Here is a 23,519-nt window from a genome sequence, read left to right as displayed (position 1 = left end):
GACCATTGAAAGAGAAATATTATAGTCCAACCCCCTTGCATTAATGTTCAATTTTTAATGTGTTTGTGGGATGGTGCATGCTCCAGGAAATGTGCATGGTGGATGGAAAAGTACCCAAACTATACCTACTATGAAACAACTATCAATTTAAACTTTTCTATTTGGTCTTATTAAAGTACTACTTGGTTTGCCCTCACTTATTTCCTAAATGTATTTATCGAAGTTTGTTTTATGTGACGCATTTATCTGTTTGGAAATTCTTATTACATTGATATATCACCTGGAAACTTTTAACCTTAAATGCAAAAATGCATCCCTGTATATGTATGAGACCAGACTTCTATGTCCCTACAGATGAAGAATCTGTATGAAGAAAAAGAATGTGCTCTCTCTCGGAAGGTCGGGAATGTCATACGTAAGTATGCCACCCCCATCTCTTTATTGTATGTAAACAATCCCACTCTGCAAAATAAAAACTTATTTCTGTACTTCTGTTCTTTATTAATATAATTATTATCATAATAGTTTAATTTATGTACAGGGCCGCAGACAGGGGGGTGCTGTGGGTACAGCTGTCCCGGGCCCCAGCCTCTGGAGGGGCCCGGGCAGCTGCCCACAGCGACAGTGGCACGGTGACACCCACCACACCCCTGCACACCAACTCCCCCACCCGGCGCCCCCCAGCCAGGCACGCACAATACCCAGTGCAGCCTGCAGAGCGTCAAGCCTAGGAAAGTACCGGGTGCGCAGAAAGTTCCCCCTGCCCAGGTTTATCTGGGACAGGGAAGAGACTAGTTACTGCTTTAAGGAAAAGAGCCGGAGCATCCTGCAGGAGTGGCGCTCTGCAGGCTGCACTGTGCAGTGTGTGTGTGTGGGGGGGGGGGGGGTAAATACAGTGCAGCTCAGCAGGCTGCACTGAGCAGTGTGGGGGCCAGGACTGAAGGTCCCAGGCCCCAAGATTCCTAGTGGCGGCCCTGTCTATGTAATATATAATAGTCTAATTGTTATGCAATAGTATTAACTACACATTTAAAGATGTGGTGTTTGCTTAAAGGAGGATGCCTGTCATGTGAGCCTATGGACACCTTGATATACACCCTCCTGCACTGTCTATTGTGAGTTATGCTACGGCCATAATCCCCAACCCTAATTCTTCTGCACTACACCTTTTAAAATAAACAGTCCTACACATACAGTAATTGTTTTCTGTTTCTTTTCCCATTTATGCAAACTGGGTCCGGCTATCCACCCATAAGCTTCCACATCAAGAAGAACACCTGAGAAATTACTTCTGGTTTGAAAAAGAATCCATTACTGGTTCCGTTACCCCATCTACAGATATTATTTAAGGAAACCTTTATAGGTTTATCCCACCCACCCTGCAAGGTGAGTGAGGTAAGCTGGATTTAAATTTCCCTTGCATCTTCACTATTAAAAAATGATACCTTCAACTCATTAAAGGAGAATAAATTATTTTTCCATATGATCCGAGCCATCTCAACATGGACACTCCAGCATTATTTTATTGACTTTATTTCTATATTTCACTTTCATTTTTAGGCCTGTTTGCACCCTGATTTATGTGTTTCACTTCATTTTTTTTGTATGTTGAGATGGATTTTGAAATGTGGTAACATTTTAGAAGCAATTACACTAATTAAAGAAGCACCTGTGCCATTGAGGTCTTAAACCCGGTTTTCAATTATTTACACATATAAAGAATGCAGCTATTACTTTTACTTACAGTGAAAAACAGCACAGGTACAGTGAGTATAACTGCAATTATAACAGCCAGACGTACAGTCAAGATGAGAACATCAGCTTTATCGGTGTATGTACTGAGAAGCTCAGATTGCACTTTATCTGTAGGAAAGAAATGACATATGAAGAAAAAAAAAAGCAAGGTTATCTGAGTCAAGATTAAAATAAAGAAAATGTATGTATGTATAAGACATAACAAACCATATATAGATGTAAAGAAATTGATTCTATTTCTATAATGTATAGTGGTCAAACCCCATTAGTGAATAAACCCCCCCTTTTCAGTGACTTACCCTAACGAACCCCCACTGCAGCTTAACCTAAACCCCACCACACCCCCTAAACCAAAGTCCCCCATATGAAGAAACCAAGCTCCCCAACCCCTACTCTTTGGCCTAACCCTGTAAGACCCTGCATGCTTACAATCAGGATGCCGGCAGTTGGGATTCTGGAGCCTGGATTCTGTCAGCTGGCATCCTCTGGGATTTTAACTGCATCCCATAAGAATAACAAAGCAGCTGAAAGTTTATGAACAGTTTGATTTCAACTTCCCTCCTCACTGCAGTATAATGCATGTCCTGATTCTACTTATTTATTTAGCACCTTCTAGAAGATAATAGTTGCTATGGGCAACATCCCATCCTAGTAAATTTACCCCAGTGAGCTCAAATGTACGTTCTCATTCGTACATTTCATTAAAACTTACCATAAAATGTCAGGTAGCCAAAAACAGCCGTCAGAAGGTACATAAGGAACATTGCAAAGAACGAAATTTGTGAAACCAGCTGCATTTTCTTCTGTGAGCGACTAGAACATAAAATCTAAATGAATTACTTCATCCCAATATTTTATGCAAATCTAGCAGTTTTTATGTTATTACTTATGACAATACAAAAAAACCCCAACAGAATTAGTAAAAGTTTTCTTTTAAAGATATTCATGACAAATAATATTTGTAGTGTCAACTTATGAGAATGTTATGTTTACTAAAGGCATGTCTAACATTAACCAATTATTTAGCCTATGTAAGAAAACCAGGAAAAAGACAACAAAAGAACAAGATTTTTTTCAATATTAATATTTTTTGTTTTATTTACTAAAGCTGCCAAAACACTGATGAGGTACTAGAGGGCCTATGGGCAAAGTTGGCAGTTGGAATGGATTACTGTATATCTGCTTTGCAGTATATGGCTTCATAGCTTGATCTCTGCCCACATCCCATGGATGTGAGATGCAGTGATTATTCGTGTAGGAACTAAGGGCCAAATCAGCCCTGATCACAGGGCTACGAATTCGCAGCATTGGCGATTATCCGAGAACCACGCATGTGCATGGCCGTGGGGAGATTGTGGTGATCGGTGCTGCAATGGCCTGATCTCCCCATGGTCACCGCAGTGCCAAGTAGTGACTGATGCGGTGCTGCACACAAGGGGGGGGGATCCATTTGATGGTGAATAGATTTCCCCCTCTTTGCACAGCTGCAAAGCCATTCTAGTTACCACACTGGTGTATATCCTTACCAAATTGTTTGCTCGGTTGGTCAAGATTTATAAAACTTTCTATTTACAGTATTTACACATCATACTTATATCTGATGTGATTTAAAAGAAGCTTACTAATAGTTTACATGTCTTGCCAGATTTTACAGTTCTCTCAGTTGACATTTCACTGTGTTACTCCATGTGCAGTTTTATAAAATATACGCTTACTGTCTGCAAATGAAAAGGGAGACTGTATTTACCATTCACATCTATTGTTATCTAGTGTTATCTCTACACAAGTCTACATTTTGTGGATAGAAAAACACTGTGTTCATAATGATCCATAGAACACCATCATGTTGACATGCACATTTATGTTGCCTTTCTTGCACTAATGCTTCAGTAGTTTGAGATTTATTTCAATTGTTCAGTAAGAATAACTTCATCGTCATAAAAGGGATCATTGCCCCCACTGCGAGTGCACATTAGCAGTGATAACTCAAGGTAGTCACAGCTGCAGAGTGTCCGGATGACTGTGCCCAGCAGTGATGGGGAAGCCAATCCTACCTGATCCACCCCCTGCTCTTCACTGTACCCCCGCCACCTCCTGAGCCTGTCTATCTGATACATCACCACCCCCGCTCTCTACTGGTTTTAACCTGTTTTTATTGATTTTTATCACATTTTTTTATTTAGTTATCACTTGCCTTGCCTAGAGGCATGTGATGCAACCAAAGCAAGGTGTATGGTAAGGTTGCATCACATGCAACGCGCTGGCCACTGTGTCCCGTCTATAGTTCTCCTCTGGCTTCCTAGATCACCAGGAGTGAAAAGGGGCTTTTAAGAAAATGGGGGTTTTAAGAAAGGAAAATGTTTTGTCCCTGTGTTTTTGCTATTAAGGGTGTGTGTGTGTGTGTATGTACTATTATTAGATTTCAGACCATTGATCTATTGCCAATGAGGGGTGGGTTATTTTCAGATATTTTATAATGGGGTCTATGGACAGAGAAGGGATGAAAAAACACACCCTTGATAGATAGATATAAAATATGTTAATATATTATTGTAACTACTTCTTGATCATTAATAAGTACTAAAAAGAAATGACAATTTCTGAACAGTTTTGTGGGGAAAAAAAGTGGTTTAGCGGCTAAGAGATTGATACGTAAGTTCTATTGCATATAGCTTAGACTGGTAAGATCATATTTGTGAAGCGCTTTAAACTGTACCTACCAACCCAAGTTATCCAAAGTAATAGAAAAGTTCATTATATATGAAGTTATTGAAAATATATTTTACATCTCAAGTATGGTTAAAAAACAACAACATGAATTATAAATTTTCATGGTCAGTTAAAAACCTTTTTTAATGCAGAGGTTATTAGCATGCTCCTGGTATAACAATGACAATACTTACAAATTGCAAGCATAATCAAGGTTTTAATTCTCACTTAAGGAACTGTGGGCAGACATGCACATCACTCAATGTATGTTCCAGGCTCACTATATGTTTAATAGTATAGATACATGCATAGACATATTTTTTTTTAATCCAAGGTTCATGCTACTAACTGCATGCATAAGCGTAGGGCCATGCAATCCGCTGCAGACAGCATGTCAATCAGTATTTGACAGTTGGGACAAATCAGGCAATGCATTAACTGTCCCATGTGACCATATTCCCACTATACCATGACCATTTACTGTAATGGCATACTACTCAAAGGCTGTTCTTAAACATCCAGAAATATTCCATAAACATTGGGACAATGCAATACAGTATATATGGAGCACTGGATGTGGGCTTGGAGCATACCCCGACAAGATAACCACTGGCTGGATCAAAAGAGCAACACTCTGTAAAATGTTTTAAGATCTGAAGGTATTAACACATTCCATGCTATAAAAAATCAAATTGCCTTACACGCCCAAAACATAAGGGACCGTCACACAGATACACGCAAACAGAATCTTCTATGTCCTTTTGGCTGTTTAGGATCCTGAAGGATGTACAAGGGACAATATGCATGTCTCTGGTCCACATTTACTAAGTGAGGATTAAATCACTCATGTTATAGCTTTGTGAGGAAATGTTATTGTTATACTGACATTACAACTAGATGTTACAACTGCCATTCCATAATTGAAACAAATATTTTGTTGACATGACATAGTAATATCTTTCTACAACTAGCTACATTATTTATAGGCTAACATTATGCAACCTAGGTGATACTTTTATATTAAACGTGAAATGAACACTAGAGGCATCATTTTAATACATAAATATGAGTTGTATTCTTACTCTCTTAGTTCGCTGTATATGGGAAGGACTGATGGGTGACACACAAAGGCAAATGCTAGTGTTGGCAGTGCATAAGCCGTCTGTAGATGAGAAGAAACAGACACACATTTAAATTAAATGATAGTCATTGTGTACAATTCATTATTGCAAATGTAAATGCATTTGCAATAAAACACATGCCTTAACCTCATAACGATAATCGGTCTAATACATTATCATGTATACTATGCTGAATATATCATAATGGAGACTTCAATGACCAATTCGACTATTGTTCAATGACCGTTGACATTTATGTAAATCAAACGTAACCAATCAATATACAGTAAATATCCCATCTTCTGATCTCATTCCTTCCTAAAAGTGCAGTTTTTAGTGATAATTAGGGCATTTTTGGGATGTAGTCATTATGTTGACACTCAGGTACATGTACCAAGATGAGAGTTCTATTGAAGATGGGATATTGCTATGTGCAACCAATCAGATTCTATCTATTATCTTCTAGATGGAGCTAAAAAATAAGAAGTAGGTTCTTATTGGTTGCGCATAGCAACATCTCAACTTCAAAGAACTCCCATCATAGTTAATATACCCCTCAGACAGTAAATACCATAATGTCCACAGCCTGCATGTAGACTATAGTAACGATAAGTTCTCGCATTGCTAGAAAATGACAACTATAATAATTTCTAATAATTTTTAATAATTTTTAATAAACAATCATCACAGAGTGAGAAAACATAGCATTACCTTGGAATTAAATGTAAAATACTTTGGTGTGCACATTTCCTCTGCTGTTGCATTCAGCAAGCTAGTTGAATTTCCATTGATACCATCATAGGGGCATTCAATTTTAAATTTATTGTAGACAACCTGTATTGTGACATAAGCCATAAAGAAAACAACAGAAAAGAAGAATGAAAGATGCACATTGATCGCTGGTTGACATGCTCAATCGATATAATTTGTATGACTTACCACAACAAGGAAAAAAAACATACAAGTCAGGGAGAATCCACTGGTGTAGCCAAGATACCCTGTATGGATCAAAGTCATTGCACATGTTATTGTGTATAAATACAATCTAGAATTTCGTATTAAAACTTACCACGAGTAATACAATTATTACACCTGGCCAGGGGCTACAGCATGTGTGTGTGTGTGTGTATGTATGTGGGTTGGGGTGAAGTTCCACCACCAGTAATTGTAGGTGGAGCTAGTTCCCCCTCCACCACAGAATAACATGATCCACCACCTACATCAATAGATGATTAGATGGTACTAACAAGCTGGAGCTTGTTAGTGCCTCCTTGGGAAGCACTAACCTCCTCTGGACCTGGTGTCTCTATTATTCTCCTTTACCTGCGGTCTGCCCCTTTTGGTACTCAAGTGGATATGAGTTCCCCCACCTCTCCAGGACCACTTTAAGCCCTGCAGCTTGCCGATTTATCATTAAGAATACAATACATTTTAGGACACCCAATTACAAATATAATGTCCTGCAGCAAGAGTTGTCATCTATACTTTATTTTTATAATTTAAAACAGAAAGTTGGTGCTATAAATATTACATCAAAATAGCAATAAATGTGATGATATCATAATGTAGCTATAAGTTTTTGCCCTTTATTGGTCTGGAAACCTACAGAAACAACTAAATGGAAAAAAATGGGGCACTGAACAAAGCTACTGAATTAGAGATATTAGTTTAGTTGGTTAACTCATTTATACACTATATGGGCAAAATTATTCCGACACCTGACCATAACACCAACAGGGACTATAATGATTATAACATTGAGTTGGTCCCCACTTTTGTAGATATAACAGCTTCACACTTGTTAGAAGGTTTTCCACAAGATGGGGTGGCGCATTTATGAGGTAAGGCACTGATGTTGGACGAGAAGGCCTGCCAGACAATATCTTTTTCAGTTCATTCCAAAGGTGTTCGATGAAGTTGAGGTCGGGGCTCTGTGTAAGCCAGTCAAGTTCCTATAGACTGATCTCATCAAACCATGTCTTTATAGACTTTGCTGTGTGCACTGGGGCACAGTCATGTTGGAATAGAAACGGTCCATTAAATTGTTGATACAAAGTCGAAAGCATTGCATTGTTGGTATGCTGAAGCATTATGTTTGCCCTTCAATCCCGAAATACAACCCCATACTATTATCTCTCCTCCACCAAATTTCGCAATTGGTATTATGCATTCAGGTAGGTAACGTTCTCCCGAGGTCTGTCAAACCCAGACTCTCCCATCTTACTGCCAAACGCAGAAGCATGAGCCCCCACTTCACAGAACACATTACACAGCTCCACAGTCCAGTGTCGGTGTGCTTTACACCAATCCATCTGATGTTTGGCATTGAACCTGGCGATGAGGCTTGCATGCAGCTGCCCAGCCATTGAAACCTTTCCATTAAGCTCCGCTGTACAGTTTTTTTTTTAATGTACAGTACATGTGGCAATGGGTCTGATTAGAACAACTGAATTCAATAATTAACAGGTGTGGCTAAATACTTTTGTCCATATAGTGTATATAATGGAAATTCTGGTGAGTGGGGCATCATGTTTTGTCGCCTTTTAGTCTTGGGAACATCCAAACAAATCATTGGTGTTCTGCTCCTTTGTATCTGTGAACCATGTGATGCTAATATCAGCCCGGTGTGACCCTTCTCCATCATATCCTAGCTCTTCATGCTCTTACTGATGGACTATATATCCGTCATGGCAATCCATAACGCGTGATATAATTTCAGGAAAATTGTTCAACCCAGTCTACAAAGCTTACCTGAGACTCCTTCCCTTGTCCATGAGCCATGCTTTTATTAACCTGCCTGCTCTGGTTTGAGTGGCAATAATCGGCAGTGCTGTGCAATACTGATTAGTGACAGTGATTGTCTGTGGGTGATCTTGCCAGCTTCCTCTCTTAGGGGGTTATGCAATCTGGGATCACGGCTGTCGATCCCCACCGACAGCCGTGATCCTGGCCCGTTTACGGTCAGATCGACCGCAAAACGACAGACGGGATGCAATTTCCCGCCTGCCGATGGGCGCAAAGGGGGTATGGCCGCGAAAACGGCCGCGGATTGTTGATCTACGGCCCGGATAACGACAATCCACAGCCGTTATTGGCAGAATGGGCCCGACAGCTTCTCAAGTCGGCCCCGCTCTGCCTTGATCCCGCATCAGTGCTGTCGTTAATGACAGCATTGAATAGGGAGCCGCCACTATTTCCCATGTCGGAATAGCGGCGGGGAGGACACCGATTTATTGGGGCAGGAAGGATGTATTCTTATTTGATATATTTACCTATTTCTTCTTTATCATATCTACAATTAGTTTTTAATAATATTAGGCTGGAACTGTGTGTTAAGATAATTGAATCCATATATTTCTCTATATAGTTATCTGTGGCCACTGATTTATTAATAGGCACCACCTTTCAGCATTTTTCTCACTCCCACATTGGTATGTGAGGTCTTATATTTTATATGTTTTAAACACTTTTTAAATAAATGTATAATGATTTAATAAACCAAATTTTCTTTTCTCGATTCAGCAGCCCTATTTCTTTCCCTAAAAAAACTGGTAATATATCACATACATATACTGTCTTATTTACTTCTAATATTCCTTCATAAAATGGACTATTTTGCCCTTTTATTGTATATTAATATGTATATTAAATATATATATATATATATATATATATATATATATATATATATACACACACTAATCCGCTTTTACTTTAAGGTTTGTTTTTGTATATATATATATGCTGTTTTGGTGGTACAACTGGTTGCAGTGTCTTGAAAAAGGGTCAGCTGTGGACCCGAAACTTCGACCACTTTTAAAATGGACCAATAAAGTTTTGTGATTTTAAACAAGTTTTCTGGAGAAAGTCTGGTGAGTGCGCTCTACCTTATTGGATACATATGGCTAATACTTCTAAAGTGTGACACCTGAGTTCATGGACACCCCAGCATTTATTGAAGGAATTTTGTGAGTGCTTATTTCCCCACTTGGATATATATATATATATATATATATACACACACTAATCCGCTTTTACTTTAAGGTTTGTTTTTGTATATATTGGTGAATATATATGTATATAGACCAATACGTTATTAATGTGCACTTTTTATGTCAGCTTTCTATATACAACAGTCTCTTCTAACGTAGGTGAGTTTTGAGAAGGTTGAACTAGGTTGGACTACTCATTGATACCTAAATGCAAACAGATATTTCTTTTGTGAAAAATATATAAAATACCTAAATTCTTGAGAAGACACAATGGAAGAATGATTCCAACAGTCACGAAAACCAGGAGAAAACAACCATCCAGATACCATGGTCTGTAATGCAAATTAAAAAACACTGGTCACTTGAAGATGCTACAATGTTTCACAATATTGTACTCATTTAGGGCTACATTTGCTATCTGTATATGTGTGTATGTACAGTATTTATGTATGTATGCATAACTGGAAAGATGAAAGTGGACTCATCTGCACCACACAGTATCACAGTAGCCCAAAACGCTTAATTAAAGAAAAAAAACAGATCTCACAAAAAAAAAAAGAAAAGATTTCTCAGCATTCCATAATAAAAAATATATCATTTTAACCCTTTCCCGACGGGGCGTTTTTTGTTAACTTTTCTTTTTTTTTTCCTCCTCGCGTTCAAATAAGCGTAACTTTTTTAATTTTCCGGCTATATAGACACATGAGGGCTTTTTTTTTGCGGGACAAGTTGTACTTTTTAATGGTACCATTTACTATACCGTATAATATTCTGGGGAATCAGGAAATAATTCAATGTGGGGTAAAAAGGAAAAAAAACGCAATTCCACAATTTTGCGCTGGTTACAGTTTTTTTGGAGTTCATAGTTCGTTTAAAATGATGGGTTATCTTTATTCTATGGGTCGTTACGATTCCGGTGATACCAAACTTATATAGTTTTCGTTACGTTTTACCACTAAAAAAAAAATAGAAAATTTTACGGTTTTTCTAATTTGCGTCGCGTCGCCATGTTCTGCGGCTTATAACTTTTTTATTTTTCCACCTACGGACCTGGGTGAGGGCTAATTTTTTGCGGGCTGAAGTGTACTTTTTAATTAATACCGTTATGGGATATGTGCGACTTTCTGATCTCTTTTATTTACATTTTTTTGGGTAGGCGATGCGACCAAAAAACGTAGTTTTGGCGTTGGGAATTTTTTTCCGTTTACGCCTTTAACCGTGCGGGATAACTAATGTTATATTTTAATAGATCGGACTTTTAGGAACGCGGCGATACCAAATATGTTTATTTTTTTTATTTTTTATCTATTTTTATTTGTGAAATGGGGAAAGGGGGGTGATTTGAACTTTTAATATATTTTTATTTTTTTTTTACTTTTTTTTTACTTTTACTACAAGGCCCCCTAGTGTACTTGACCACTAGGGGGCGCGATCGCCTGTACTAGGTTCAGCCATAGAGCTCTATGGCTGAACATAGTGATTTTCAGCACTTCCTATTACATCCTGCCTCAGGCAGGATGTAATAGGAATGCTGACATGGCCAGCACAGGGGTCTACATTAGACCCCTGGCTGCCATGGCAACCGATCGGCACCCTCCGATCTTGCCGCGGGGGGCCCCGATCGGCGCCGGAGGGGGGCGCCCCCCCCTCCGATCAGCTATTTAAGCACTGCGGGCGCTTTGCCCGCGGTGCTTAAAGGGTTAAACGGCCACGATCGGCGAACTCGCCGCTCGTGGCCGTGAGAGCAGGTACCTGGCTGTAATATACAGCCATTACCTGCTCTCTTTCAAGCCAGCTCACTCCGTGAGCTGGCTTGATTCCCCCGCAACCGTCATATGACGTACATGTACGTCATATGTCGGGAAGGGGTTAAATAGGATTTTAAGTAAATGAAAATGTCGAAATATTGTAGAAATCAGCAGGATTTATACAAAACATTTATTTTTATCACTAGAACTATATAAAAATGTTTTTCATTGGCAGCATACAATATATAGCATCTCAAAGCAAAATGGAGCATGTGTGTGTGTGTGTGGGGGGGGGGGGGGGGGTTGGGTGGGTGTTTGTACTGCAAATATTAAAGATCCTCCAGATTTAACATGGAGGGGTCTGGCATATCTGCTGCAGTCCTTCCATTTTCAACCACAAATGCAACCCCAATATAAGGACTGCTAAGCAGTTGGACATACCAACCTCTGGAATGAGAAGCATTCTGCTGGTGCATTGAGCATCTGCAAACAGTATTAGCCCATAGTAGCTTATGGTAACAATATTGCACATTTTACCAAAGAGTGATGCTTCAGTCACACTGTATAGAAATGAATGGGGAAGCACTGATTGGGAGCTGCACTCTCAGCCAATCATCCTTTCTCCATTCATTTTAATGGAGTGCGACTGCACGTGGCCTTCATTTTCTTTTTAATTTAACTATTTATTCACTTTTTAACATTAGAAATCTTGCACAGAAAATAATGATCTCCAGTAGTATTCTGTTAACAGTCTTATCAGGAGTTAGATCCCAGCAGATAAGACAAGTGTGTACCCAGCTTTGGTATATACTGACATTTACGCCAATTTCAGATGTGCATTTATATACACAAAAGCCCACGTAAGGCTGCGAATGGATGTCTATGCAAAACATCCATTTGCAGCACTGCGGTGAAAATGTGAGTGAGTGGCGCTACAAGCCTTGCAAAGCAGTAAACTAATGCTGCTTTGTGAGCCAAGCAGAATGAGGGCCAAAGTATATGACTAAACAATTAAACAAACAAGTTAAAGAAAAGTGAACATCTGTGACCAGATAGTTTTAACTTAAAACTGACTTCTTTTGAATCGCACCTTAACCAAACTCCAGCTACCCATCATATTCTACATAGACATTAACCATGATCAACTATGATATTCTAATGTAATAAAACACATGCAAAAACTATGACATAAAGTCGGACATCAGTGGTGTAAGTCTGACTTCCTCACATAAAATAGAGGGTACATGCGGTGAGGTACTGTAGGCTTTATTTTTTCTATTCAATATTGCCTATTCAAATGGGCATCAAATGATTTTTCTACAATCGATGCACATTTTATCCCGATGCACGCTCCCGTGTCGTATAAATCAAATAGAAAAATAGTCTTGGCAGGCAAGACTATATAGTACAGATCTATACTATATAGTCAAATTGAATGCATTTTGTTTACCATTCGATTCGATCCCAATCGCACCGTGTGTACCCACTATTAGACCACTCCTATTGAAAGGTTCTGGACACTGCCAGACAGAATATGTCCAATCTCTCATCTCTGCTTAGGTTTCTAACCACAGGTGACTTGTTAAATGTAATTCATTTAAATCACTTTTTATCCCTTCCCCACACAACCCATCAGCTACTATCAGCGTGCCTATTTCACGGACAACATACATACTTGAAATTAAATTGTATGCTCTTCCTCAACCAGCTCAACTTGCTAAATTTTTTGTACAAGGCCTCACTTTCTAAAATTACTGTTTAATCTCTCAGCGGGCTGGTATCAGGATCCCTGCAACTGGGATGCTGGAAGCCAGAAGACTAATAGCAGCATAGAGATGTTCAGGAACCTGGCACCTAGTAGGTAAGCATACTAACCCCCCTCCGAACCCCCTAAACCTCCCTGCCTGCAGCCTATCCAAAACACGCCCCCTCTGGTCTAACCCTAACCCTTCCTTCCCTAGCAGCCTAACCCTTCTCTTAGTGCATAACCCTAACTCTCCCATCTTTGGGCAGTATTTAATTATTCAAATTGCTTCAATAAGCCAGTGTATGTTGTGGCTCATCTGGGTTCTGTTTCACCTGCCTCAGGCAGGTATAGCGAACTGAATGAAAGCTGCCCCGATTTCAAGCAAAAACTGCCCGTGACGCTTGAAAACTGAACTTGTGTTGAGAGAATTTTGTTTTCCCCTGGTGATCGAATTCAATAGACTGGAATTTTTGTTTAGATAGAAACACACTGGTGTTTTTTAGGGTATAATTGGGTACCCTCCTTAGTGCCTAACTCTAATTTCACCCCACAACCTAACCTCCTCCCTGCAACACAAACCTCCATCTAGTGCCTAAACCTAACCTTGGCCCCAACTTACCACATAATGTATATAGGATGGGGACTAGCTAAAGTAGTGAATGATAAGATCACACCTGAGTCTAAAGGCCATTACTCACTTTAGTACTTATTTAGTTTCACGGCGACAGATAAATCGCATGCGATCGGATGCTATTTGATGCGATTTTGTACCTGTTCATAACCCCACTATCCACTACGTATGGAGTTGATCTTATACAGTGTGGCGAGCGCAACGAGCCACCGAGCCCCGCGAGGGGACGCGGATTACTTTACAAGTATTCCGCGTCCCCTTGCGGGGCTCGCTGTGCTCGGCACGAAATACCTGTAAAGTAATCCATGTACGCTCGCCATGCTTCGGGCTGGGTTTCTCGCCACACTATATAAAATCAACTCCATGAGTAGTGGATAGTGGGGTTATGAATGGGTACAAAATCGCATCAAATCACATCGCATGCGATATATCTGCCGCCGTGAAACTAAACAAGTACCCTCACTTCTTATTTTTCTAGATCTCTCTGCTGCATTTGAAACTGTTGACCACTGTACTCATACAAACACTACAACCTTTACGTCTTTAGGACATAATCCTATCCTGGTTCTCATCCTACTTTCAAACCACTCTTTCAGCCTTAAGTTTCTCTGAATCCACCTACTTTTTGAGACCTATGTGTTGGGAGTACTGCAAGTCTCAGTCTTCAGTCCTCTGCTTTTTTCAGTTATGTCATGTCTCTTGTCAAAGTGATCAGCTGTTTCGGATTTCAGTATCATCTGTATGTGGATTATATTCAAGCTACCTATCCTCTACAAATTTCACACAATCTGCATTGGTCCGTGTTACTGAATATCTTTCTGTCATTTCGAGTGGGATGTCGTCTTACCACCTCAATCTTTCCAAAATAAAATTGATAATATTTTCACTGGGCAATAGTAGTTATCAACCTAATATCTCAATCACTAAACTAGACGATCAACCATAGCCACACAAGCATGCTGCCTAGGAATCCATGACTCTGAACTGTCCTTTGTTCCCCACATTGAATCTGTCACCAAGTCATACATCTTAAAAACGTTTCTAGAATACTAATGTATCTTACACAAGACACTGCAAAATTTTTAAATAATGCACTCATTGGGTGAAATGTAATAGGATGAGAGATTCATAAAGTGAGAGATCTGAAAAGTAATATCCAGTTGTTTTTAAAGCGGCAATCATTTACACTGCAAAACCAGTTTGATTTTGCAGTGTAATTAATTGCTGCTTAAAAAAACCCTGGAGATTTCTTACCAGATCTCTCACTTTCTGAATCTCTCATCCTATTACATTATCTCTTACATTGATCATTGCAACAGTCTCCTCACTGGTCTTCCTTAAAACAGACTCAGCTGCAAGGCCAATCTCACTACACATTCAAAATCTGCTGCTTCTCTCTGTCGGGGGTGAATTTATGAAGCTTGGAGAAGTGTTATCTATCCCCATAAAGAACGTTATGAGCAAGGTGATAATGGTTCAGCCAATCAGCTACAATATGTAAATTGACAGGTAAGAGCTGATTGGCTGAACCATTATCACCTTGCTCATAACGTTCTTTATGGGGATAGATAACACTTCTCCAAGCTTCATAAATTCACCCCTCAGTCCCACTGGTTACCTTTTTCTAATACACATAAAGCTATAAACTAAACTACAGATGTGGCTGCTCTGATTGTTGCTGTGTTGCTCGCACAGGTGTGAACAAAAGTCGTGATGCATGTGAACACTCGATATGCTTTGTTGTCGTTCCCACGGCTATTAGGTTTTTGCATTAGCCGTCAGCCCATCCATCCGGCCCTCTTACCTCCTATGCTGTGTGACTGACTGATTTTCAAAATCACTGTTTTAAATCTTCACTATGTTTTCCAGATCTTAAAACTGATATTATTGTGTCATATTTAACAGTATGATGAGTGTTTTTATCTGATACCATGCAAAAAGCATACCATGATACCATGACAAATAAGTTTAGACTACATTAAAGAATGTGTGTGCATAAGCTGGAAATGTTTACATGTTTTCAGTCAGGTGTGTAAATGTTTTTCAGTCAGGGGTGTAATTAGAATACACTTGTCACACAGCAATATCCGTATAAGCAACAACAAGAATTATCTGCAGATAGATAGTTTGCGTACACATTGGCCAATATATCAGCTGTTCCATTGGACTATCGGCAAGTGTGTACCAACGGGGTAGTTTGCAGATATATCACGCTGGCTATGCAACACTACCGGTGCCCTATATATCTGAAGATATATACCACATCTTTCTGCATGTACAGGTGATCTTCTGCCCACCCATCTAGCCACTGCAGGAGCCGCCGGTGATTGACAGATCACTGGACTGGCGTTCCCTGCCTTTGGGCGGACTGCTCACGCGATAATCCCTCGGGCTGTGAATTTATGGCCTGTCGATTGGGTCTGAATGACCTCTTTGGTTTCTTCTATGTAGATTACATGCAGTAGCTGTTATTTTGAAAATAGCAACGCTGATATGAGCTCCAAATCTTTTATTTCAGTTCTAATTAAAATAATTAAATTGATGTTCAATATATGAAGATATATAAGTAGAATTATTTCAATCTTTCTATTTACTTTTAATAATTGGATCAAGAGAACATGATAAATTAGCACTTTAATGTTGAATACCTATTTCTAAAGGTATTGAAAAAAAAAAAGCCAAGTAGTTGCTAAAGTAATTGTTGATCTAGATGTTGAATGCATCCAGACAATGATTTATGTAAGAGAAGGTCATATTTATTAATATGTAACAATGTATACATATTAATAAACATTTCTATATTTCATTAGCAATGTACCAATCGCTTAGCTCAGCTCTGGGACGGAATGGTGAAGTGGAAGTGCTGGGGCCAGTAGAATATTGGTGCTATATTGTTGACGCAAACAGACAGAGTAATGCTAGGTACACACCAGATTGTGCGATGGTCGCACGATCTGTTGGAGCACACAATCTGCTAATCATCTACATCCAATCTGATTTAGATCTGTATCCAGTTAAATGGATCCTTTAAAAGATCCTACCTGCAGGCAGCAGGATCTGTAAAACGACCAAACAACCAGCGGGGACGCGCATCGGATCTAAACATGCCAAATTTACTTACAATGGGTCGCAATTGGATTGAAATTGGGGGAATTGAGGCCAAATCATTCTGGTGTGTACCCTACATAAGATGGCCTTTATACTCATTTCTCACATGTTACATGATTCAAATGATTATCTTACAGTAAAAAGGTATGTTACCAAAAACTACTACTTAACAATTCTAAACTGTACTAAAGTGAAATGCATAAATCGCAAAGGTCAACTTACAGCTCTTTTCCTGTAAGGAATTGGATTACAATGGGAAGTTCGTGTTTTACTATAAATAGATAGCTCAACATTGCTGTAAAGAGAGAAAATAAAGGGATATCAGATAATAATATAGGCATTTAACTATTCTAAATTTCATTCTCCAAAACAGTTTTCCATCACTATTTTATCTTCAGCTACTTTTTCACCATCATTGGCATAAGATGGCCGAAGCGTGGCGAGCGCAGTGAGCCCACGAGGGGAAGCGGTATGCGTCTTCCGACCTTTTCATACCCCCACTATCCACGTCAGCGCGGAGATGATTTTAGATAGTGTGGCAAGCGCAGCGAGCCCGAAGCATGGCGAGCGCAGCGTGCCCCGCGAGGGGACGCGGATGACTTTACTTCAGGCTCGTATTCCGCGTCCGCTCGCCACGCTTCGGGCTCGGTGGCTTGCTGCGCTCGCCACACTTCGGGCTCGTATTCCGCGTCCACTCGCCACGCTTCGGGCTCGGTGGCTCGCCGCGCTCGCCACACTATCTAAAATCAACTCCACGCCGACGTGGATAGTGGGGGTATGAAAAGGTTGGAGGACGTGTACCGCCGCCCCCTGCGGGCTCGCTGTGCTCGCCACGCTTCTGGTTGTCGTTCATAGTCGGTGTCGCGTTGACAATGGGGGGGGGGGGGTGCATTTAACATTGTATGCACCCATCAGGGTGCTTGTAAAATTAAAAATCGCATGGGATCATATCGCATGCCATTTTTGGCATGCAATGCGATATTTAATTGTACATTTTGCCTTTTTCACGTGAAAATCGCATCGCACCTTTTTTAGTGGTATGCGATGGGCGCCGTGATAATACACAAGTACCAACACATCCGTAATTTACTTTTTTTCAGTAATCATTCGCGCACACTATGCTTTAATAAGCCAAATAGCAAAGAGTAACCATTAAGATAAGGGTTAGGTGTGGTAAAATTAACAGAAAAGGTTGATCACAAAAATGTATTACACAAACAAAAAGTAGGACTTTATCGCAATTTTTATCCCGATGGTGTTATCAGGCAATTCAATTGAGGCTTGTTTTTTGTGTGTGTGTGTGCAAATAAACAGAATAATTTGCATTACTCCGATCACAATTTCTTATATAAGGGTAAAATCTTTATTTGTTTGGGGTTTTGTGAGGTAATGTTATTTTATAGTTAAAACAATCCAGAACAGTATTTGTCAGTCACTGAACATTTTTTACTACAACCACATAGGCAAATGGCCTTTATTAGACCCTTCCGCTGAATGAATAATCTCAAACTAAATTAAAAAGATAAATATGAGGCACCGAAGAGGTCTAGAGCTGTAATTGCATCCTGTCAGAGTAAATACTACATTTTGGTGACCTGTCATTTTAGCACTCATACCACACATTGCATGTGTCTCAAATAAAAAGTCTACTTGGCAATAAGAAATACTAATACCTGTAAGGGGGTCAGATTTCAGCGCACCAACACCAGCTGTTTATTCAATTTGAGCAGTTGCTTAAAGAGCAGCTGCTTACTTTGCAATAACACTTAATAACTGTATGCATTATAGCCAAGGTAGTAATTCTTATTATTCAATTGTATCAGTTTTTTTGTTGGACATTTGTACATTTCTAAACCTCCAAATCCCTCCATTATATAACTACTGTATTTGCTGGCGTATAAGACTACTTTTCCCCCCTGAAAAACATGCCTCCAAGTGGGAGGGTCGTCTTATACGCCGGGTGCACTTATATAACAAACTCTATATTTTGAGTGGAAATGTTGGGGGGTCGTCTTATACGTCCAGTCGCCTAATACGCCAGCAAATACGGTAATTTAAAATAACTGAATTGCATCATTGATAATCGTTGTCACATTTAATTCATAGATAAAGAGACTTGAATTCAAATATTATAACCACTGCACATCCCTTTCAGAAAGTACAGGGATAACATTTCAAGTACTGTCCTTGTCTAGAGAAAACATTCATCAATTGTGTATTAGTTGGTAGCTGGATATGATTTCTAATATACTGCACAGATTCTGTTATATAAAATAATTTCTCGTATGCCTCAGTTTAATGCAAAATTCTACACCTACAAAAAAACTGTATACACATTGTAAGAATGAAGCAAACATATTGAGTGACCAGACATGATTAGCTAATACGGAATGTTAGTTGGGTATGCAGTGATCAAAATGCTTACCCCCTGTGTTCTGAAGCGATGTTGACCCAAAGACCAACAACCGTCCTGGAGTACCAAACACTTGCTCTCCCAACTTCTCGTACACCATGCAACCTGGATCAAGAAATAGTTACTATTATTTCATAAACAACATGAACAAAATTCAGAAAATGAGTGTTCTCTTAAAAATGAGGCACTTTCAAAGCTAATTTTAAAGACAGAATGTAAGTATATAATACCCGGTACTTATGTAGTATCTGGGCGCCCGATTTAGAAATCGGGTCGGATCGGGCACATCGCATCGCATGCGACCAAATCGGATGCGATGCGATGGACCCGAATTTTCCATACGATTCAATGTTAAAATGGTCTGAGTCCATTTTAACATAGAATTCAATGGGAAAAAGGGGTCCTTTTCATACCCCTACTATCCAAGTGGGCATGGAGTTGGATATAAACCTGTGGCGAGCGTAGCGAGCCACCGAGCCCGAAGCGTGGCGAGCGAAGCGAGCCCCGCTATTCTGTGTCCCCTCGCGGGGCTCGCTACGCTCGCCACGCTTCGGGCTCGGTGGCTCGCTACAGGTTTATATCCAACTCCATGCCCACTTGGATAGTAGGGGTATGAAAAGGACCCCTTTTTCCCATTGAATTCCATGTTAAAATGGACTCAGTCCATTTTAACATTGAATCCTATGGAAAAATCGGGTCATCGCATCGCATGCGATATGGTCGTATGCGATGCGATATCGCATCCCATCTGATTGTATGCCTTAACTTAAGGCATACATTCAAAAAATCGGGCGCCCAGATACTACATAAGTACCTAATACCCTTTTACACTAGAAAGCGATTGCAAGCAGGGTACAAAATCCTGGCTGCGGCATAAAGCCAGGTGGGTGATGTAATCGGGAGGCAGCGCCGGGGCGGCACTGGAAGATGTCAGCATCTCTCAGCGGCGCCTTTACACTGCAGTGAACAGAACCCGGTAGCATTGACCTGGGATACCCATTCACACTGCCCCTGGACCTGCAACCGTCCCAGGTCTAACCCTGGTCAAGAACTGGAATTAAATCCTGGAACATTGGAATGGGGCAGTCTTCCGGGACCCTTTCACACTGAACAGTTCCCTAAGTTGTGAAAGGGGTAAAAGTGTAGGGTTTTTAAATTCATTCACACTAATTACAGGATAGCTACATCTTTAATATGTTTTTTAGTATACAGGCAACTTTTGAATGAATGCATGTGAACTATGCAGTATTGGACTTTCACCCTCTATGTTCTAATGAAATTCCCACTGCTAAGTTAACCAATGACCTTCTCACTTCCAATTATAAGGGCCGGATTCAATTAGATGTGCTAATTTACTGCTATAGGTTAAAATGTTCTTGGCACCCGTGATCAGGATATTTAAAGTATATTTCTCTTTGAGCCCCCCTCAGATTCGAACAAAAATCAGCTTTATGTGTAGTCTGTTAGCTGATCATAGGCTGGCATAAGCTTCAGCTTAACCCTGGCAGATCAATTAGCCACGGTTGATTTGTTTGCAACAGATGTGTCCTGCTACAGATTTGCTGTGATACTTCACACTGATCACAGTATAGATCCCAGTATGCATATTTAACAATTGTAACTGTCAGGTGCCTGCATATACCATTCCCGTCTACGGGAGCCCAGCAGCAAGGCTGCTCACATGGCATGCTGCAATCCATACACATCATAATCCTGTTACAGCAAGCTGCTATACTCAGCACGGCAGTAGTGGGACTCACCTGTACCTTTGAAATCCCCCCCCTCCCATTACATTAGTAAATATTTCTAATACCTTTGTATGTTTCGTTATGGGTTGGTTGAAAAATAGTTGATAAGTACCTGTTTCTTGGGAACATTTTAGCAGAAGGTTTATAGAGTAGATAGACAACAGAGTCACTGAAATTAAAAGTAGCCTAGGGGAAAAAAAAAGAAAAAGGAAAATATTATATAGTAGAATATGAAGTTGTGACGAAAATGAGATACTCTACTGAGGGAAGCATGCTCCTGCGACCAGCGACCACTGCAGGGCTAGTCACGGCAGCATGCTCCCGGTGACTTTGGCTGAAATCGCCCCGTGTGTATGGTGATTTACGCTGTTACCTCCCAGGAATGCCCAATGACAACCACTCTCCCTGCATCCATATTTGTTGTGTCTCCATGCGGTAACCATCAGGATGCATGAACATTGCGACTTGGATGCATATGCAGACTTTCGCCAGGTGTTTGCTTGCAACATCACCACAGCATCCACCTCTAAATCAAGGCCAAAAAATTTAAACAAGAAATAAAAAACACTTTTAAACTATAGTGAAACCAGAATACAACACAAAACTTCCCTCCATGAAAATCATGCTGCTGAAAAGTGACTCACTTTTCCATAACAAATGTGAAATCCACTGACTGAGTCTAATAAAGTGATGATTTTTCAGCCATTTTTTTTTTTGAAGTGCAACTAAAGGCAGCAGCTTTTTAAAAAGAAAAGCTGTGTACACACGGGGGCGATAGGGGCTGAAATCACTGGAAATATGGTCGCAGGCGACCATATTTCCAGTGATGGGAGTGTGCCCCGTTCTAATTGCTCCTGCGCCAAGCTGATTACCTCTGCGGCACCGCCGGTTCCCTTTCATCAGCGACCATCTCTGGTCACTGATAAAAAGGAGAAACTGAGCAATATATTGCTCAGCCATATATTGCTAGCAATATATGGCTGAGCAATATATTTCCCCCGTGTGTACGGGGCTTAAGGCTGTGTACACACGGGGGGAGATATATTGCTCAGCAATATATTGCTAGCAATACATTGCTGAGCAATATATTGCTCAGTGTCTCCTTTTCATCGGTGACCAGAGATGGTCGCTGATGAAAAGGTACCTCTGCCGGGGGAGCCAAAGAGGTAATCAGCTGGTCGCAGGAGCAAGCTCCTGCGACCAGCGATTAGACTGGGGCTGAAAACGGGAGCGTGCACCCGGCGATTTATCGCCGGGGCACACTCCCATCACTGGCAATATGGTCGCCAGCGACCATATTTCCAGCTATAATAGCCCATATCGCTGCCGTGTGTACACAGCTTTAGACCTTGCTTTATCTGGCTCATTATTCTTCACTAACCATATTCTGACTTGTAATACATTTTTTGTCTTTTTTGTTTCAGTAATGTATGTTATAATAGTAGCAGACATTTTGCTGCATACAGGACAATTTTGAAAAGTTCTACTGCAGGTTAAAATGTCAAGATGAATGCACAATATATGAATGGTACAGTCCTACGTGACAATATGGCGAATGCTGTGATCAAGGGCCTTATATTGGTTCACTCTTAGGCAGGTATTCAATGGTGGAATTCGGGGGAGGCAGAGAATTTCGCCCCAATTCTCCCTGTAGGGAGATTCGCTGGGCAGCCTCCCGTCTGCCCTATTCAACTCGCCAGGGGCTCTCCGTCCCTGCGAGCGAATTGGGTGCGAACCAGGAGACAGGGTGGAGGGCGGGCGGCGAATGAGCCAGGGCGCAGGGCGATTGAGACAGGGCGCAGGGCCGGAGTACACACAGCGCTGAACTCCCACCCGCCCTTGTAATGTGTTTTGCGCTCACCTCCTGGCTCTGCTCCACAGCGGGGGAAAGCTCCCCGGAGCCAGGAGGCACAGCACACCATACAGGGCGGAGGGGGGGTGGCGAATGTGACAGGGCGGAGGGCGGGCGGTGAATGAGACAGCTGGGAGCCCGCTGATGCCGCTAGGTGCCCCGCACAGCCTCAGGACAGGGACGGATCCAGCAGCAGTAGCAGACCTCCGGCTCTAGCAGTCCCAGTGCTGACATCTGTTATCACCGCGCTGGGGCTGCTGGAGCCGGAGGTCTTCTGCTACTGCTGGACCAATCTCCTTACTGCTCAGAGGCAGTGTCCGTCCACTTCCCGCAGATCCCCGGCTCCCTTGGCAGGGAGCATAATAACCCCCCGGCAGAGAGCTGTTACTGGCAGATGTACCCCGCACATCATTTGCAGACTTACGGCTCCAGCAGCCAGAGGTCTGCTGCTGCTGGAGCTGTCCCGTCCCAGTCCTGTGCGAGGGCTCTCTACTCATCAGACAGGCAGTGTCCCGGGTCTCTCCCCTTTCCTCAGACCACCGGCTCCTGCGTGCATTACACTGCACCTTCACTGCAGTGTCATATCTGCCATCCAATGTCAGCTCACGTCTCCCGCATCATGTCCCCCCCCCCCCCCCGTCCCGACCCCCCCCCCCCTGCTCAGCTGGCTGTCTGTTCGCTGGGGGGGGGGGGGG

The 23,519-nt window shown here is 41.1% G+C and overlaps 1 protein-coding gene across 1 annotated transcript in view; it reads right to left on the bottom strand.

The window, feature by feature from the left end:
* SLC38A1 (solute carrier family 38 member 1) overlaps positions 1-23,519 on the bottom strand; it is a 62,271-nt gene that overhangs the window by 17,668 nt on the left and 21,084 nt on the right. Inside the window, exons 5-13 of the mRNA XM_083182646.1 lie at positions 21,085-21,158; positions 19,237-19,329; positions 17,034-17,106; positions 9,827-9,909; positions 6,525-6,583; positions 6,297-6,419; positions 5,547-5,626; positions 2,468-2,568; positions 1,745-1,863 (exon numbers count right to left, since the gene is read on the bottom strand). Of these exons, the coding sequence (XP_083038772.1) occupies positions 1,745-1,863; positions 2,468-2,568; positions 5,547-5,626; positions 6,297-6,419; positions 6,525-6,583; positions 9,827-9,909; positions 17,034-17,106; positions 19,237-19,329; positions 21,085-21,158 (805 nt within the window). The remainder of the gene's footprint in view (positions 1-1,744; positions 1,864-2,467; positions 2,569-5,546; positions 5,627-6,296; positions 6,420-6,524; positions 6,584-9,826; positions 9,910-17,033; positions 17,107-19,236; positions 19,330-21,084; positions 21,159-23,519) is intronic.

Source organism: Crinia signifera, chromosome 4 (genome assembly GCF_055691185.1).
Source record: "Crinia signifera chromosome 4, ASM5569118v1, whole genome shotgun sequence".
NCBI lineage: Eukaryota > Metazoa > Chordata > Amphibia > Anura > Myobatrachidae > Crinia > Crinia signifera.
Note: the sequence above shows the minus strand (reverse complement) of the source record. Positions and strands in the feature narration are given on the sequence as shown.